We start from the raw sequence: 21,223 nt of genomic DNA, 5'->3' as shown, positions 1-21,223 counted from the left end.
ACAGATTCGAAATTCAAATGTAATATTTTTTTATAATTAAGTGTAACAGTATTTATGGCCAGACTAAGTATAATTACACTTAAACTTACATTAAGTTTTAACACGTAATGATAAAAGAGAGTGTGTTTTAAAGCTGTAAAGAACGATAATAAGCTCATATATTATTTGTATCATTATCATAAGTCAGTTGATAAAAAAAAAAAATTGGAGCGTTTTTAATATCACTTATTTAATAAAAAGTATTGTAATTTAAATGCTTGTTATAAGGATTTAATAATAAATTACTCTAATCATTACTTTATAAAGAATGAGATATACAAAAGACAAAATATGAAAGAAATATCTAAGAAAAGTATATAATATTTATAGTAATATATCTCTAGTAATAAAATATGTTACATTAAAATGAAAATTGAGCCCGTTTCATAGATTACTGAGTAAAGCTTTACCCGCAAAAAATGTTTAAATATGTTTATTACATTTCTGAAGAAAATTTAATAGGCGGGTCTGATAAAACATGAAAAATTAAAAATCACATTAACTTCATTGAGTTTAGTATAACGTAGGGGTTTCTTCTTTATCAAAATTATAAGGTGATTATATGATGATGAGCATAGAGTTTTCGGTACTAAGTGGGAATTTTAACTTTATCGACTTCATTCTGTAAATGTGTATGTATTTACTAAATTTATTTCAAATAGGATTTTTGTCCGTTCTCAACGCTGTAATGAATTACATGATCATTTAAATACATATTTCGAGTCTATGTGTATTAAAACGTGTTTCGCTTCTATAAACTATTTAGGATTCTAAGGCGTTTTCCAGTTTCCAAGATACAAGTAGATACGGGAGTAAAAAGTTCTTCAACGAATTCTTCGTAAAATGGAATATGAAACTTTAATCTGTTTACAATCGTTATTTTAGTAATATATTTAGTAGTATAGACATTATAAAACTTCAACTTTGTGTCGTTGACCCGAATACCGCCAAATCTCTATGTATGTATTTATATAACTTCTAGAATTATCTACGATTGAAGACAATTTCACACTGGATCCCAATCAAAGCTGATTACGATTCGGGGAGGTAACACGTAAATCCAATGTGGATAAATATTTGCACGACAGGTTGTAAAGCGTACGTGCCCCGGTCGATTAATAGCCCGGTACTGTTACTCGACCGCTTGTGTGTGTCCATTTAACATATCAATAAACCCTCAAAACAAATACATTTGTACGTCGCTTTGACAGAACATTTGAGCGCCCCTAACATGTTCTTATTGGGTTATTGAAATAAGGTTATAATCGATCTTTGCTCGCTGAGTTGATCACGCGTGTATAATATTATTTTTCTTATACATTATTGAGATTATTTACCGTAAATAGAAACAGTTTTGAGTGATAGACAAACAATATTGAAGAATATTTTGTTATTTTTATAAGACTTTTAATAAGAGTATAATGATGTCTAAAGTTATATTTAAATAGTTTCAACGACAGCTTATATCTCCATGAAGTAACATTGTCCCTCATGGAAAATACGTGTTTATTGATTATGGAAATACATACCTATATACATAACATAACATACAACCCAAAACTTGACCGACACACGAATATTTTAATCCTAAAGTTTAATCCCTTAACATTTATATAGAACCCAGAGGTTCCAAATAAAGCGGTTGAAGAATGAGCAAAAATATTAAACGTATAATCTTTATATACAGGAATATTTAAAGAATTTCATTACGGTAAAACTTGTAGACCGGCGCCGGAATTCATTTCGTTTGAAATGTACAGACAGTACAAACACACAATAGATGATATTAAAGTTTCTTCTAGTCACTTCAAATTAAATTTTCTGCGATAGAAAATTTTCTCGTATATTCAAATAAAAATTTAAAAGCCCTACCTACATGGAGTACGTTATAAATTTTAAAACCTTTTAAGATTATATCTCTGTAGTTCGCTAAAAATTACATAGTGTTGTGAATCGTTTAGTACAGGGAAATAGTTTTATGCTTGTGACATGAGCGTACCGAGAAATGTTTGTCGCATTTGCATTTAGCGTTAAAATTTGAATGCCAAGTAATTTTTTATTTGATTATAGATAAGATATCGTGCGCTAGCGATCTTTTGTTGTTTATTACGGCTCACGGGAATAAAATGTATGGAATGCGGCTGTGTGGATTCGTGACTTGGTTTAAAGTGAGGTTATCGAGTAGGTAATGCGCGTCAATACCATGTTCAACTATTTATGATAATAGTGGTAACTACTTTGTTTTTTTTACATATTTTTACAATATAGAAGCGTTTGTTACGCTGTTTTATTTTTCTAAGACTTGTGTGGGTTTAATATGAAGTAACAGCAAGGAAAATATAAGTTTTAAAGAGAGAATGTCGAGAGAAATATTACAAACACGGAAATACTCAGTAGCATCGCCAAGCATCGATTTGTTTTTTTACAACAAAACACTTCCCGTTTTTGCTCTATTTTCCTTCCATTGCACTTTGTTGCTATTCTAAAGCAATCGTTCGTTTCAAATCTTAATCAAAACTAAAACACTATATATCGAGTCATTCAAAGTATATTTTAACACAAATATACATGTCCATGAGTTTTATCACGTGTATGCGTCCTGATGTAAACATAATATCAGAAATTCTCTAGTCCTTCATAAAATATGTTAAAGAGGCAATAAACAATTGGAATTCTTCATTAATTCCTTGATGATGAGATCACGTAAAGGAGGACAATGTATTCACAACGGAGAACCGCAAATTAGTAGCATACCTCAATAAAATTTGTTTCGCTTGTTTCATTATAAACCGCAGACGTAGTAGGTATGATGTTCACCCACTTGAAAAGTTATGTTTTCAACAAGCATGAATGTTCCACGCATTTATGTTGAAAACTTGTTCGAGCTGTGCCTATAAATATGTGGAATTAATACATTTTCGTTTGTGTTAATGAAAGGAAAGGCAAACAAATGGGATTGGAGTAATTGCTAATTTATTTGTAATTACAGCTCTCCGTGATTTCCTTTTTCCGACTGCTTGTATTAAGATTTATATATGTAATAATAATGAGCAGCAAGATTTTTCTCTGAAAAGGAATAATTTGAAATGCATTTGTTCAACAGTTTTGTTGTAATTATATAGTTTTTTTTTTTCATATTTTTTCCGCCATATTATTAGAACAAATATTGAAACGCGAATGTCTAATAATAATCAAATATCAAATTACTATTAATTGTAAGACATCTGTAAATAGATACATTAGTTACACAATTAATCATACGTAATTTGCAGTTAAAAACAGCTATGGTTTAATTCAACGACTTCTTTCAATGTATTCAAACAAAAATTTATGTGTTACTACACCATCCAAATATCATTTTAAAATTTATTTTATAATCTAGAACTCAGCTATTTTTCCGCTTGGATCTAAAACACACTAAAATAAAAATAAAAAGCAAGTACAACTCGTTTTTATTAACTTTGTTATGTAGTACCACACAGACCAGTTTTTGTGTGCACTCTCACTTCTTATATATATATACAGTAATAAAATGTGAGATAAACAAAATAAAGTGTATGATACAACCATTGTTCCTATAATAACCTAAAGAAATATTTGTATCAGCCGTAGTGACATCATATTATGCGGAAGATGAATGTTGTTGCCAGAGTCGTGACAAAGATTACATTAGCTCATGTACATTGCAACTTCATGTTATTTATTTTACAATATTATCAATTAATTAAATGATTCTAGAACGCAATCACGAGGATTATATTTAACTAACAGATTAACTTCGTAGAGTCAATGATGAAGTTGGTTACAGGAAAGAATATTAATTAAAATGAAGCTTACGGGAATTTAATATCATGGAACTAATATTAAAGCCTTATTTCTAATGGATAATTCAAAATTAATTAAATTTTTAACTGTCAGAGTAAAAGGCAAAACATAATTTCTTAATTTAGTCCCCATTTCTTCCGATAAACTATTTTTTTTTTTTACTTTGAAATTTTTTTTTTGTATATTAAAATGCCAAGATTTACGTGATGTGTAAGGATTTGTAACAACAAAGAGTAACGAGACTAATTGCTTTGAAACAAACTTCGGTTACCTTGAGGCACTCATATGTAGAAATGATAAGTTCACTTCAATATTTACAATCTAACAATAGACTACTGTATAAACATTAAGTTGTTAACTCGTTGCTGAAGCTGTTAGCCTTGTTATTTGATACACTATTGATATGTTGGTATGTAAGTTTTAAACACAAGGTTTTCCGCGGTTCTCTTTATGCTTGTGCGTAATCAGAATCACAGTAATTAAAGCCAGTATTATGTGAATGAAAAATATCATTGAAATAATATTAATTTGCTTTATCCTTTTTATTTTATTTTAGAAAGAGAAAAATTAGATATACAACAGGAACATTGGAGCTGCCCACCTCGTGTCGTGTCCACAGTTAGTGCAGTTTTAAAAATTATCATCGAAAGCATGTTCGTAAATTATAATAAATATGTGTTTGAAAAAACGCTTTTATAACAATTTTCAAATTATTTAAACCTGACTATCCTATCTTAATACTTAATGAAGATTATAAGATAGGCTCATGAAATTATGGTATTAGTGTACAAAGTTTGAATTAAATGTGTCAGTTAGAAGTGGTTCAAAATCGAGTGAAAAAGAGACTGTTATATACAGGTGAGTTTTATAGAAGCATGTTAAAAAAACGTTTCTTTTCAAAAATTTAGAATGTTCTACAGATAATGTAGGTTTATTCCGCTAAAAACCATTCATCAAATGGTAAGCTTAAAACTTAGGACACATTTAATTATCAAATTTGAATCAAAACTTTTGTACTCGATTCCGAGCCGAGAACTTCTGTAAAAATTAAACTTTTCAAAGTGCGGAATCGAAGCAGAGAGCGGTCGGTGCCGTCCGCGTTCATTTGAATTACGCCTCGCTCTGCCTTTTGTAGTCAACTTCATTTAGCGAACTTAAGAAGGACTCTTTTATTTTCCCTAGCGAAGAAGTTAAGAGATGCATTGTTGAATCGGTAACAAATTGCACGCTGTGATTACGTTAAGAACTTCCTTCGAGTAGATGTAAAATATAGATTGAAATTTAACAGTTGCCATTCTCTTAATATTTTACGATCATAAAGTACTCGTAGGGTGGTCGTTTCATACATTTTTGTGTAAATAGCGAATTCTTTGTTCAGGTGGTACTTAGATATTTTTATTTAATTTTACATCCATAGTTAATTTATGTCGAATCTTATAAAACAGAATTGTTGGAATTTATGATATTTGTTAAAGGATTTAAACAGAATCTTAGTTTTTTTTAAGTTTGCCGTGATAAGGTTCTCGGACATTATTGCAATTAATTTGGTCTGTAAATAATAGCACCGGCTTTAAAAGCTTGAACGTAACTCGTGTTTCTGTTCTTTTTCATGTCTTAATACGTGTAAATATTCCTATTATTTCATAATAGTTATGTATTTTGCTCAAACAGCCCTGTCACGTAGTGTCGAGTGGCAACAAGTGTTCACCAAACATCTCGTATGCAAGCGGGGTGCATGTGCAGCGCCTCAGCCTGTTTACATTTTTTAATATTTCATAGCGCAGTAACTTTTTTCGCTAGAAGAAGGTCAAGTGTCTATGTGCGTTTATGAAATAAGTTTTATACTGCTAAAAGCGTGAGGGCTTATGAATAGTTAGGTATACTGCATACATACACGGATTATTATAGTTTTTAAAGTAGATTAATTTGTTACGGAAAATGAGTTTAACTATATAACTATATAGTTTTGTATAACTGTCATTGGAAATGAAGACTGAAACAGACGTTTATAGAACAAATATGTTTACATATATGGGACATTTTACGTTTATATTTCTTTACGTTTTTTATATAAAACCTACTTATATTTTATCGGAAGTAACAATCTATGTTAAAAATAAATTAAGAAATATAGAAACGAAAATATAATAAGACCATAATGAAATTAAAAATAGTACCTTCATTTTTAAAGTGTGTACTTTAACGTTGGAATCGGAGCATTGTATTTTTCATTATTTTTCATTCCACTGTGGAGGTCAACGCTCTTTACCCTACTATGAACGACAAAATATACGGATCAAATGAGACAAAGTAAATGGCATAGAATAGAAGTTAAGTTCATCATGTCATGTCATAAGAGTTGTGCCCTTAAGAAAAATCGGTTTTGAACGTGTCTTTTTAGCATATACTGTTGTATGTTATTGTACATCACTAAGCTATTTTTGAAATATATCTGTATATGTATATATGTCCATAAGTATATCGAGATATTTTATATCAAAACACTGTTTGTTTGGCCAGTTTGAATCACAAAATATAATAAAAACCATTATACGAAAAACATCCACTCGCATCGGCAAAAACAAAAAGCGTAATATGATTCGGCTTCTGTTCATTTTATAAGAAGTGTGACAAAAATATTGACCGCGTGCGTAAGACATTAGGAAGACGCGAACGCGAAGGGTGAACGCGTCACGAAGTCTGCCCGAGGCAATTTTGTACCAAATGTCGTTCTACGTGCCTTACAAATAAAGAGGATGGAATGAAGTTGCTTGGATAACTTTAGGATCTGTTAGCTCGCAATAAGGGCTTTGTAAGGAGAACAAAATTATCCATGCTAATATTCCACTTATTATACGTCCGTTTCAATTGGGTTATGCAATTTTGTTAAAGGGTTTGTGCGGAATAAATTGGATTAGTAATGATAACTATCGTATAGGGTTGGAGGTTCTCAGTGGGGATTCAAAGGTGTTGTCGTTTGTACTGATAAGGAGGTGTGATAAATTATCTAATTAATAGCTTGTTTTGGAACTGTAGAAAAAAAATAATAATGATTTTTGATTTGAGAATATATATTAATATACCTCATTGAAAACTTTTTTTAAATTAAAATTAATGCATTTAAAGTTAAACCACACTTAAACCATATCTGAGGATTGCCCAAAAAAACTTATAGACATATTCTAAAATCAAAACAAAAACTGAAGCATTTATTTATTCAACTAGCCTTGCTTCAAAAGTGATTTTGAATCGTGTAACACTCAAGATAATGCTTACAAATAATCTAATTCTTATATAGTTATTTGTTTTAAGATCTACTGCCTAAATAATTAGCCCACAATAACAGTTTTAATAACAGTTTGTTTTTTACTTATTTTCAGTGAATGATACACACCTATTTATATTGTATAATGATGATATTAAGATTCTATAATTATATGTTGATATGTATATTGTATAAATAATGCTCCTACAAAATATAGTTGTAATTATTATCTACTCTTAAAGTTGCGGCAACAGCTTCGGAAATTCAGGCAATCAATCTTTTTTTATTCTTTTCCTGGTTAATTATTCTAAGTGCGCATCTATTCTCACCCCTATTTGAATTGAAATGCTCCCCCAAGATTTACGCATCTCGAGCAATAACCAGCCTACGACATAGGGCATCGGTATTTTAAAACGTTCGCTTGATTCCCGTGAAATATATCTTTTTGTCCGCCCCGACGGAGAAACGATATATTTCAGTCATCGTCTAGAATTGAACGAGCCAAACGTGAAGATTGAGACAGATAACTCCTAGTGTGTTTCGTTTCAATTTAATAAATGCTTGGGAGTGAAATAGACGAGAACGACGCCTTGTGTATAGTTTTTAATGAGTCATGTTTAGTTTCATGACATAACGAAGGACTTATATAAGTGAGTCAATTATGTAGGTGTTAACTATGCAACCTGTGACGTCGTTGGTATACATTAAAATTTGTGCTTATGGTTTAAGTGGTTTCATTACTGAAATTTTAATATATAACGTACAGTTTTGCTAATTTCAAACGTATGTGGACGCTGTTTTATGGCTTAGTAATAAAAAATCACGCACGATAAAATACACAAGATAAAATATCACGTTTGTTCGAAGATCTCATATGCGTTCACGTAGGCAGTTTTAAGTTCACAAGATCGTAAAAAACATTAGCACGTAGTCGGGGCTAACACGCGCCATGCCAGCGATATTGGGGTAAAAGGGAAAATGCATTGGCTTTTTGTAATGCGGCAATAACCTCTGGATTACGACGCGGGAATCTGACATTTTGTGCCGTAGACCTGTCGTATTTATGTCCCTTAACGTGTTAACTACACTACTAGAACCCAGAAATGGTTCAATGGCATTTTATGTAATTTTTCTTAATATTACCTACAACTTATAGTAGGCGAAACCTCAAAAAAATAAAATGATGTTTAGGAACGAATAGCCAGTAACCAGTTTTAGCACCATTTCCAATGTTAATATTCATAGTAAGAATAATAAATTCCTGTAGTAAATAAATTATAATAAAACTAGTTTGTCAATATATGTAAATTCTATGCGCGCTTTCCAAGAGTTCAGAAATCTACCTATGGCGTATCTCGGAAGCCTGTCCCAACGAATATTGGTATGCTGCATAATATTTTGGTAATTACACATGTTATCTAGGTTCCGAAGAAGTGGCTCAAAGCAGCATTTACAAAGGAATGTGGTGCCGTGAGTGTCGGCACTTTGCCACACCTTGGCGAGGTTACCAGCATCCTTGAAAGGCCACATTCCTACGTCGACGTCTATTTACGGTCTAAGCCCTCATTTTCTTTACGATTGCTAACTACTACCAACTTTTATGCTAACATACCAACACTACTTACATAAAAATGTACGCTTTACTAAAATGGTAATTTGATGCAATTTAAATATTAGACGTTTTAAAATTCCTTTTTTTTGTTGCTGCCGTTGAATAATTTATGAATTCTTATAGTATTACATAACGCTGTTAATAAGAATGCAAGGATATAATTTAAATCAGCTAAAGAACTCAGAATTAAATCGTGAATATATATTCACAAATGGTTTGTAAATAATGTTTTTATACAGAAAGATAATATTTTACCTATTTGACAATAGTACCGCCTACACTTGAAAGTTTAAAGAATAGGGACACCGATATATTCCGCAAGCGTACTTTAAAATGTCGCCTTTAGATTTTAAAGCACCCGCGGCACCTCAGTAACGACTGTCTATAAAAAGTAGATAGAGGACGGAAATATATTATGGTTATCGTCATGCAGCTATATTCTTTTGTTACTTTTGCATATAATACCAAAAGTTTAAATTATACAACCTACAATTTTGACTGTTAGCTTCATATTTATTTGACAATTGTATATTATAACGATAATCTTTTGTCCCTGTCGGGCTAAGACTCTCAGTAAAGACCTTAAATAACGTAATTCGAAAATTAGGAATTGATTATCTAGCAAGTTGATGTTTGCAATATTTGAAAAGTTTCGTTTAAATAGTCATGTGAAAGACGAGTTGGGTCGAACCCCTTCAAGAGATAATTTTTTTTTTATATATTAAAATGGGCAACTGAGCTGGTAGTTCAGTGATCACCAAAGCCCATGGAGTTTCGCAGTGATAAGACTTTTGCAAATGCGTTACCCGCTTTTAATGGGTAAGGAATAAAGATAATCTATTGGTCAGAAAGCTTTTTCTGTATCTGTTCTTGGTAAACATATTGGTCAGATATTTGTTTTAGGTGTATTTTTGGTTTATCTACGCTTCATAAACACGATGTTTCTACTCTGTATTACGTTTTGCGTCCAAAGGACTATCGTCATATTACATCTAAAATGACGTGCCACACGAAGCGGTGACCGCGATTTATTTGTTTTAGCTTCAGCGTCCCAACCTAATCTTATAATAGAATGCGGTCCTAGCAATAACACAGTCTGTATAAGATCAAACATAGTAGGCATTTTTGGCACAGAGTAAACAAAAGGCTTATTTGTTTCAGAATATTCTGGATAAATTCAATCCAGGTGCCCGGCAGATGATCACCGCTGGGAAGGCTTATTTGAAGGCTTTACATGGTAAGTATTTCTTATTCATAATATTACATATCGGATTAATTTTATGATAAATGTAAATAATAGTCTGGAAGAAATCGCTATATAGCGATAAGACCGGCTTGTATAGATTACTTGTTTAAATAGTAATTTTAATAAGTTTTTATTGTAGTTTTGTTTTGGAGCAATAAAGGATTAATTCAATACAATTAAATATAAGAAACGTACCTTTGTATTTTTTCAGAACAAGATGAAATGATTAAACGTCACGACAAATTTATTCAAAGAACGCAACAAGCAATAGTATTATTGACAGTATCACGGTCTGAAAAAATAATAGCTTTAATATTTTAGTTTAATTTCGGATGAATATGGAACCTAACACTGTGAGATGAGAATTTTATTTATATGGATAAGAAATATGACTCCTTGTTCAAGCTAATCTCATTTGTAAAAGCTGATGTTATGAATAATCTGTTTCTACTTTGGAAAACGAATTATGTTTTTAGGTTGCCAACAAAAAAAAAATAACCCGAATAAATGCCCTGAACTCCTAATTAAATAGATTATTACAGAAGTATTGAACAGTAAATAAGTTAATTACATTTTAATGCGATACAATGCCTACTTACTTTAAAAAGATCCGGCGGGAAATTTCGTCATTATTGTTGAATGGAATTTCCATTAAAATATTTATACTAATTATTGAATTTTTAAGTAGGCACTCAGAAATTTGTGATCCAGTTGTATTGAAATATAATAACAACCTTTTGAAATAGACGCATTTCTGACGTTGATTAAAATAAAGGTCCATGCTATATATACTACACAATACCATTTTGCTAATTCTTATAAAATCTCGTTGCATCCAATTCATTTAGAGGTAAAATAATATTTTATAGCAGCTTTTAATAAGTTTTAAATATTTTTATCTCCAAAGGTTTTAATAGGATTTTTCTGCGATGAATAGTACCATTAAGAAGTAATAAAACTGTGCTATTTTTCATTTTCATGCCGTGCATATCCCGGTAATGATGGCCAACTTAGTTTTTCACTTCTATGACGTATAACAGAATGCGATACTGCAATGAATACTAATTAATGATGATTATATATGATATATTCAGTCCATAATTAGATGAAGGTTTATAGTATGCCATGCAGACCTCATTCGGTTCAAGTAAGAGTAATATCAAATAGAATAATAGTTAACATAATTATATCAACGTGCATTACGACGATATTAAAAACTCTGAAATAATGTGCATACAAAAATAGCTTCGAACCATTACTGCGCCCGTATTCAGTGAGGACGAAAATAATTAATTTATATATAACGCGCCAAATGGGTGCATCTACATGCGAAACCTCAGTGTAGTGTGCTTGTTTGGCTGTGGAACTAGGGCATAGGTTGTGCCAAATAGTCTCCGTTGGCTTATCTAGAGTATAATACCCGACGCTAGACGCAATAAAGTTGAGCATTGTGTAATACGATGAATGTCTTGTTTACTCACTATTAAATGCTATATTACAATTTAATTGTGTCAAGCCACAATTTTATTCCCATGAAAAATGGCTGCCGTTCCAATTTTAACCATTTATGGAATATGAGCAAAGTTCGAATTTGTTGTAACGGAAATTAATGTTTTCTTCCGACCAGTTTTAATTAGGGCAAGGTGAAGAAACATACTTGCTCTTATTATGCGCTATTATGCAGATTATTTGTAGTAAATGTATATATTTGCAATCATTTTGCATTACAAGGATGTAAACTATAGACATGCTTTATTACTCAACGGAGTTTAGCAAACATTTTACTGTTCTGTCATTGAGTAATCGGACTGACTATAAAAGTGAAGTACCCATAAAATATTGAAGGACGTTTTGTCCTTAGACAACATAATGATGAATAAAATACAATCCCAACAGGCAGTTTAAAGAAATCACACCATAAAGAACATGATATAAAAATTCGTTTTATATGAAGTACCATGATATTAAATTATAATTAGTTTTTTGTTTTATGATTATCTTCTAAGCTTAATACTATTCATATAGAACTGACGAATATTAAACAAAATCCATATTAACTTTCTTGTCTTCTTTTATTACCATGGCATTCCGGCATTCATGTGAACTATGTAAAATTTGCTAATAAGTAGTTCATAAATCAATTATTCAAAAATCATCTGAAACGTAACTTTTTTTTCCAACAGGCGCAGCAGCGGCATCTCGTATGTATGTGGATGCGGTTGGTAAGCTGGGGCGGCAGGCTCAGCAAGGCACTTGGGGAGGCTGTGCTGATATAGGTAATTATTGTCATTATAATTACATAGGACATTTTACAATTACAATTATTTGAACTTATGGAATATTTTCAAAGTCAGAGCTTGTAATTTACTTTGCAATGCTTTTCATCCCGTTATATTTGAATGATTTCAATTAAGTTATATTTTATTCTTATATTTATAAACATACACGTGTGTATTTCGTTATTAATGTAAAATTTAATAGAACTGTTAAAAGGCTAGTCGTATCCGGGATCAAAGAAGGCTAATAAAATTCAATAATGTGCGTTATAAACCATTAAAAATTATATGAATGCTTCATAAACAGGTCTTTTAAACTGTTTTATTGAGAACTAAAAACTCTAATAGCAACGACTTTCACAGGAACCGCTCTTATGAAGGTCGTCGAGGTGTACCGGGAAATTCAAGACCAACAAATGAATATCGTAAGTGTTTTTATAATAAAGAAAATTAATAATAGATTATAATTTATAGAAGATATATAATACAGAGGAAATTTATCAATCAGTATCAATCAATAAATATCCGAACATAGTTATGATATTAATATATTCTTAACATAACTTACCTAGTAAATAAAATTTTTATTAAATTTAAATCATTAGAAAACATTTATTGTCTCGAGTGATTTATAGTATAAATATTTTGAAATTCGAATGATTTATGAAAATAATTCGTATCGACATTCGCCTTTAATTCAGACGGCGACAAACAATTTTTCTCATAAAGCATCTGTCGTAAAAAACTTTTTCATTTCCGCGAAGGCGATAATCTTTAATTTGTTTGTTTGTTACAGCTGAAGGCGTTCTACGTGGATTTACTTGTTCCCTTGGAAACTAATCTCGAGAAGGATACGAAAGTAGTACAGGTCGGTCAATAAGATGGTTCCGTTCATAATCTTTTATGGCAACGTGTTTCCGAATTGTTTACAGGATAAGCGAAATAGACAAACTTCTGACAATTCTTTATCGGATAATCGCAAATCTTATTACTTGTGATGGTAGAGTGACGTTGCGATATAATAATATCTGTGTACTTGTGTCTGATTGTGAAGTCAGTGTTTTTATTGTTTAAAATTCAAGTTTAAAAAACATGAATCAGATTTGAACCCGGAATTGAACATCGTAATTTCAGGTTCCATTAAAATCGAATGTTATTTTTGTTTTTAATTCTTGTTAGTGTCACTTCGATAATGGTTTTTTACGTTGTAATTTTTATTTTTAGTCTGAACAAAAAAGGTTTCTACAACAACACAAGCTGCGTTCAGAAAGTTACAGTAAAGCCGCTGCAACAATTAAAAAACAAAGAAAAAAGAAAACAAACGCGACTAAGGTCGGCTCGGCTATGGATAAAGAAATGAAGGTAAACCATTATAATTAAAAATGTCTTTCAATCTTGGTGAAATTTATTTTTAGCTATTTCTCTTAAATTTAAAATGACAAAAGACATTCATATTGGAAAACAAGACATATTCATTGAATTTCAAAACATTTCAAAACATTCCTTATAAGTTAAGTATTCTTAAATATTCTAATGTTATATTCCCATACCTATATGCGTCAAATATACATCTTATATTAAAGAAAATCGACATATTTTATTTCTATAAAAAATAATTATTTGAACATGTTTCATTCGACAATTTATTGGATATTACGCTACTAAAGCACTAATAAATAAATTTTTAAAATATTTTTATTGAATATGATTTAATATCGTTGAACATGAGCTGAACGTGGTCATTGCTTGACTATTTCCCTGCAATTTAATATTTTTTATTTAATATTCACGCTTAGTAGATACTCCTTTACAAATTAATTGAAATGTTCGTAGGCGGTAAATCATTAGCTTCGTTAAGTTCAAGGCTTTAAATATTAAGAAACCTTGAGTAAAACAGTTTTATAACCTAATTTACTAGAATAAAGCAAATTACCGAGTAAAATACTTTATGTACTAAATGTTTCAGAGCATGCAAATATTGGAGGAGGAAAAAACAAAGTTGGATGCATTTTGTGAGCAAAGTTTAAAGAACGTAAGTATTTCAGAGAGATTTGTATTCTAAACAAATAACTTTTATGATAGTATCGTTGCGTCTAGGCGAAGTTCAGACTCGGTTGTTTGTACTGCCAAGCTATATGGTATCTGTTTTCCGTTTAGAAATAGGACAATCATGCACTATTTTAACTTGCAGTATCTAGACACATAACATTATTATCTTGAACTATAACAACATAAATAAACATTTATAAACATTATTTTATGAATGCAAAAACACAATTAATACCTAATAAAATATTATAAATGAAATATGCATGACTTTCTGTATGAAGAACCGAGAACGTGACTGCGTATGATTTTTTTATGAGCTTTCGGTTCTATATTGAGAAGTGAATAACAATTGCACTACTAAAGTGCGATAAAATGTTTACAATACACAAACCTCAAATGTTAATAAACTCTTATATCCAAACACTATCTTATATTTATTTCCTTATTTAATTTACACTTAGAATGGTAAAAGGTAATTACGGTGGAAAACCTGTTTTCTTTTACTTCTGGAGCGTGTACGATTAGATATCAAATCTTTTAAAAATAGCTGCTGACACATTGAAATAGTGAAATTCTCTATATTCAATACACGCAACGCTTTGGTGGTAACACTATGACACTCATTCGTATAAAGAAACGGACGTACACTAAGGGCTTAGTTCTAAGTCTAAAGAACATTTTACTCCCATGGTAAATCTTATCTTCTATTTTAGGCTATGACCCAAGAGCGTCGTCGCTACGGATTTGTTCTGGAACGCCAATGCTCGCTAGCAAAGCATTGGCTGGCTTATCATACAGCTGGCGCGAACGCTTATACCACAGGATTGGAAGAGTGGTTGGAAGTATCCCGAACTAGGGAGTTCTTGCCACCAAACGTTGAAGCTATGTTCGTTAGCAGAATGCGGGTAGGTTTACTAACATTGTCATTTTAGATTACGACGTTTTAAATACAATTCAAGAGATAATTCTTCAATTATTTATTGAATAAGTGTATCGCATTTATATTTAATAGCGGATTTCAGACTTATTAAGAATTTAACAATAAATGATTGTTTTAACATGGACGAAATAGGTCTCAGATATAGTTTGCAAAATTTTGTATATAAACACTGAAACTTTTTATATGCGAAATAAAAAGTAATGTTGTTATAAATTTAAAACAAAAGGTTATGAAAAGAATGACACAGCATTGACTCTATTTGACATGAAAGTTTCCCAGCTCGCATTTTAATACTTCATTGAGCGTTGTATTCGTTAAGGTCATTTAAGTTTTGTATTTTACATGTTATCCGCGGCGTTCAGTCAAATATTTTACACCTTTTAAGTGTTACCAGCGATGTATTAGTCATACTTCTCTTATCTTCTCTGGATACTAGAAGCTGTTGATAAAATAATTAATTTGTTTTTTTACATCACCGCCATCCACTGACGTGATTATAATGTAATTTCGTCTCCGTTTATTTAATTAATTTTAGAATGTTTATTTTTTGTCGTATTTTATTTAATATATTAATACTAAATTTTAGCTTACAGTGTGATTGAGAACCACAAACTGTTTTATCATTTGAATCTTTTTACTTTGATTATTCCCTTAATATATAACTGAGGTTAATTAAGTGTCCAAACAAGAAATTGAATACAAACTAAACATCTGAGCATCTCTTACGTTGAAGAAAATGGACTGAAGAAAATGAATGAGCACAATTTCTGAGGCTTTTTACAAATAGTGTATCTATATTTTTTGAAACTTAAAACAATTTTACGTTCTATTATTATACGATATTTTGGCTAGATAATTTATTTTTAATACGTTTCTCAAGTTTAACTGTAAAAGTCTGTGTCCATAACAGTTTCGCTAGTATTTACTTTAATATAGCCGATGATTATTTGCAGCAAGTGTCATTCTGGGCAGACGAAGATGTATATGCCAGCCCAAGAAACGGAGACGACGACGATCGCGCGTCTGTAGGATCAGCCTTGCGCAAAACAAGATCGGTGGACGCGTCGTGTCTCGACGTGCGATCTATCGGGGACTTAGGGTCGCCAAGTCAGGGTATCTCCAGAGCGAAATCCGATTTGAATCTGCAAGCGAGCTTACATACTTCCGAACAAGGTAAGATACGACAATTCGATTCAATTTTGCTCTTTTCGCAGGCAAATCTTTGTACTCAGCTCAGTTTTTATTATATTTTGGTTATACAACAATTTGCATGAAATTCAGCTCGTTGTTTGTTTGTTGCTCGTTAAAATAAAGTTGAAATAGAGGGCGAATAGCGGACGAATATCGGACGAAAGTGTTTGCCCATAGTTTTATTTACAAAGCACAGATAATAACCAATTAATTAAAGATTCTTGTCGGGTCTCAGGTCCAGACTCCCGAACCAGTACTCGACCAACGTCACTGGCGCCGCCAACTTGTACTTCTCGTGATCCGCCCCTCGCCAGGGCTCTTTACGCCTACGCAGCTGCTGGAGACAACCAGCTGAGCTTTCAGCAGGGAGACATGTTGGCCCTCCTGGGAGACCGAACTAAGGGATGGCAATACGGAGAAAATTTGCGCACGCATAACGCTGGCTGGTTCCCCTTGGCTTATACCGAACCGATTATAAACGACGAAGTTATGTGAGTATTCTGGTAGTATACAATTTTAATTTGGAAATAAATTATTCTGTGAAATATAACTACATATGTATGAAGGTTTTTTTTTTAAGATACACTACTCCGAATTGTATCTGAATGACTTAAAGGACATAATAATTGTAAAAATGTAATTAATTATAAACGTCGAGGAATTATTTAATTAATTTCCATAAACATTATTCATCACATATTTTTAATGATTTTTCTTGATCACCCTATCCCTTAATAAGCTGACACATATAAAGAAACCCTTATTTCAGTGGTAATTCGCCAGCACGCTGGAGCTGTGCGCAGACTCCTAGTGAGACCCCGCCGCCGGCACCGCTGGCACACACACAAATGTCCTCCACGCCGTCCGGACACTCACACTCTCATCCGCCGACCCGTATGTTCGGCGACACTGTCACCGCTCATCATGTTGCCAAGGTATCTTAGATATTCGATAAAGCTTACTCAGATTTTCATTGTTTTTATTGTATAAATTGCAATTATGTTACAGGCATTTATATAAATTGATCAATCAATTTATCAATCAAACCAATCTCTTTATATTCTACGATTTTTATCATTCAAGGAAAGCTGTTCAATGCTGACTATGGAACAGCTTTATTTCTTACACATGAATGTTCATTTCATTGTAGTTACAAAAAACATTTACCTTAATAGGGCCGGCTCGCTCCGACATCTCCAGGCCTTCCTCCAACATTACCAGCGCCATCCCCGAGCGCTCTCAGTACATCAGCCAGTGCTACTTTCCACTCTACACCATCTGGAGCTGCCGGTGCAATAAAGAATTCCACTTCAGCTGCAAGCTTTACGACTCATGCAGTAATTGAAACAAGAAGTTTTGGACCACAAACGTTACCTTTGCGTTCACAGGTACCTATGGTATAAAATTATGGTTTACTACTTAAAATTAACGTAAGTTTTAGTAAATACTAGCTTTCACTGGAATTAGTATATTTTATGCCAATTTTCAACAAAATCCATTCAGTATTTTCGGTGCAATGAATATCAAGATTCCTGTTTTATCCCAAGGAAGTATTTAATCTGGATAAATAGTATCCTATCACCCAAGTCAGCTCATACACTGTCCGTATACCAAATCTCATCAAAATCTGTTAAGTAGCATCAACGTGATTGACGGACAAACATCCAAATAAACAAACTCACTTCATATTTATATTATTGAATGTGTGAATTGTGTGAAGTGTGATAGTGTGATTAGTGTGATTTCAATGAAATTTGTAATTAATTTTAGATGACACAGAACAAAGCACCCGCTAAAACTGTGGTGTCAGCGGTCGGAGCTGTTGGTAATGTTTCTCTACACAGTTCGAATGATTCAGGTTTTTCAAATGAACCTCCTCCACAACCAGATATTGATTACAGCGATGAAGAAGCTCAGCGCCTTCGGGTGCCTATCAGGTAAAACTCACTTGTATACTTATGTAGAATTTCAATTAATGCACCCAAGCTTTCTTCTTATTTGATCTCCTAGTTTATGATTTATTTTTTCCTTTATATTGCTTTTATGTTACTTTTGCTAGAACTTATTTTATGCATTTTTATTTCATTTTGTAGTAAATCTGCCCATCTCAACAACGAACACAAAGCATATTTATTAAAAACACAAAGCTTAAAACGTGGTCCGAAACAAAATAACACAAATAATGGATATTTAACTGACGATCAACAGTTACTTTTACGCAATATGTTAGACATGGATAAAGATTCTCAAAAGATCAAAAGAACGAAATCATTCTGGAAATTTGGGCGCACTACTTCTGAGGAGATTATGGAAGGAATGTCGTTATGGCAACATCGAGACATTGTTGATACAGTGCCGGAATACAAGAAAAAATTGTTTGTTAAATTGAAGAAGGAACTCAGACCAGCGCCTGATATCCCTGAACCCAGAAAACATGTGAACACGGAAAATACGCCACATGTAGAAAATATCCAACGACCTCAAGAAACTATTGATAGAAAAGACATAAAAATAAATAACGGTATGAGGCAAGCGCGAAGTTTAGGCTCTATCCAAGCACATGAAGAGCGGGTTGATAAATCAAAGAAAGTTAACGACAACTATCACCCAACGCAGATGAACAAAAAGAGCATGTCCGAAAAATCTATTGTGGAGGAAAAACCAGAAGAATTTGTTCAGCGAAACGAATCTCGACATTCAGACTTAACTAACACGAGCACTATAAAAACAAATTTTGAAAATAGTTTTTACAATGATGAAAATGGAGAAGGCTATGTAATGAAAACTGTGAAACGTAGAGAAATTTTACAAAGATACGATAATGACAGCAGTTCTGATGTAAATTCTGTTGCTTCTAGTACTGATCCATATGATTGTATAATTGTAGATGATCATATGACATCAAAGAAACAACAAGAATTAGATCGCCGTAGGCAAGCGCAACTGATGGAGAAAGAAATAAAAACAAATAAAGAAAACGCATACATGCCTGAGTTTGATGAAATTGAAATAACACCAATCAAACCCCACGTTCGAGCAACATTACCTGAGAAAAATAAAAAATCTTCAAATGATAGATCTTCACCAAAGGCTATGGAATTCAAAACTTTCAAGGATAATTCTAAGGAAATTAAAACGTTTTCAGCATCATCAGAGACATTGAAGTACAAAGATAATGAGCAAGTTACAGATAGGTACGGTATACCGATAGAGATAAATAACCATGAAACACGGCAGGAAGGTCCATACAATGGTCATGACGATGGTACATTAAAGTATAAGAAACGGTCTAACGAAGATAAGAATCGCCAGCAAAATAATTTTGAAAACATGAAAAATAACAAAGATTACCCAAAAGCAGAAGTAAGAAACCAAAAGAAAGATGCAAGACAATATGAGGCCAGAGAGCCCAGAATTGACTATTCATTAGACAGACGTCAAGTTAAAAAAGAGTTTACTGACAACAAAAATCGCGAAGTGAGATCTCGAAGTAGGATAATCCGGAGTTATGATGACAGTTCCTTACAGTATAATGGAAGGAAAGAAGAAAGATTTTATGACGCTAATATATCTTATTTTAGCGATCAAGAAAGGCGCGTTTCCAGATATGATTATGAGACAGATTCTAAAAAAGCCGAAAAATCAAAGATGCGACAAGAAGAAGCAAGGCTTGAAGGTAGAAGATTTGTCGACCAAAGAAATGAAAGTCAGTACAGTGAATCAGATGATCAAAAATTTAACGAAGCATTGAAACAACAAAGACCACAATTGTTACCCCGTACAAAGTTACTTAAACGCCCAACCGAGGGACCAGAATTAGCTGAAGAAGGTCACACCTTCGGTCCGTGGTACGATTTATGGGGCCGAGAAACTGCCATGTACAAGTAATTATAGGCTCCTTTAACGTAAAGGACAAGGGTCCTCAATGTATACCATTCCCCTAAATTATCTACTAATTAATTCATTTTGCACGCGTAGATTGTGGTAGAATTATGCTCGTATGTTTTTTTATTATTTTTTTACTTGTTTTTAACTTGTATGAGTTGTGACTATTGTCAGTTTTGTATATTTTGTTGTTAATGTTAACTCTGATAAGAATATGTATTCTCATAATTAAGTTAAAATATTAACATTCTGTAGTACCCACGGTATTTGTCTATCTACCATGTATCCAAATAAAGTCTAGTTATTATTAATTTTTAACACAATTGTTATATATTATAATATAAGGGTTTTTATTATGATCATATTGTTTTTGTACAGGCCACAACAATTTGCAACAGTAAAGCTACGAAAAACTTTAACAAACGATCGATCATCGCCTGCCATTGAATAATGTTTTATATATTTTATTATTTTGTTAAAATATGATATTATGTAAATTAGAATCATCGTGTATTTTGTACAGTTATTCATAGTTTAAGAAAGAATATATCACAATTTTTACAATAAACTTTTGTTTAATTTTAACCTATAATTTAGGTTATTTAACAGGTAAACGAATATTTAAGTGATCTTCATCTTAAACAGTACTTGCTGGTATGAAAAATAGTTGATGGTAAAGGTAATATCTTGGCTAATTGTCACCTAACCGTTATGCACACAAAATTTCATGAGAATCGGTCCAACCGTTTCGGAGGAGTATGGTAACTAACATTATGACAGGACAATTTTATATATATAGAGAATATAAAACAGGGACCTTAAATATACTGATAAAGATAAATCACCAATAGTATATCCTACTAATATTTTAAATGCGAAAGTTTGTAAGGATGTG

At 32.1% G+C, this 21,223-nt stretch overlaps 1 protein-coding gene across 5 annotated transcripts in view; it reads left to right on the top strand.

The window, feature by feature from the left end:
* Positions 1 to 20,896, top strand: part of LOC119832234 — a 113,890-nt gene extending 92,994 nt beyond the window's left edge. For all 5 annotated transcript variants that reach the window (XM_038355892.1, XM_038355890.1, XM_038355889.1 and 2 more), the window contains 13 exons: positions 9,903 to 9,978; positions 12,171 to 12,263; positions 12,627 to 12,688; positions 13,060 to 13,131; positions 13,488 to 13,625; positions 14,230 to 14,295; positions 15,026 to 15,217; positions 16,206 to 16,425; positions 16,679 to 16,934; positions 17,213 to 17,378; positions 17,619 to 17,831; positions 18,214 to 18,380; positions 18,537 to 20,896. In XM_038355892.1, the coding sequence (XP_038211820.1) occupies positions 9,903 to 9,978; positions 12,171 to 12,263; positions 12,627 to 12,688; positions 13,060 to 13,131; positions 13,488 to 13,625; positions 14,230 to 14,295; positions 15,026 to 15,217; positions 16,206 to 16,425; positions 16,679 to 16,934; positions 17,213 to 17,378; positions 17,619 to 17,831; positions 18,214 to 18,380; positions 18,537 to 20,331 (3,516 nt within the window). In that variant the 3' untranslated portion in view covers positions 20,332 to 20,896. The remainder of the gene's footprint in view (positions 1 to 9,902; positions 9,979 to 12,170; positions 12,264 to 12,626; positions 12,689 to 13,059; positions 13,132 to 13,487; positions 13,626 to 14,229; positions 14,296 to 15,025; positions 15,218 to 16,205; positions 16,426 to 16,678; positions 16,935 to 17,212; positions 17,379 to 17,618; positions 17,832 to 18,213; positions 18,381 to 18,536) is intronic.
* The last annotated feature ends 327 nt before the right edge of the window (positions 20,897 to 21,223 follow it).

The sequence above is a fragment of the Zerene cesonia genome, chromosome 15, assembly GCF_012273895.1.
Source record: "Zerene cesonia ecotype Mississippi chromosome 15, Zerene_cesonia_1.1, whole genome shotgun sequence".
Taxonomy (NCBI): Eukaryota; Metazoa; Arthropoda; class Insecta; order Lepidoptera; family Pieridae; genus Zerene; species Zerene cesonia.
The sequence above is the reverse complement of the archived record's forward strand: the minus strand, read 5'-3'. Positions and strand labels throughout refer to the sequence as shown.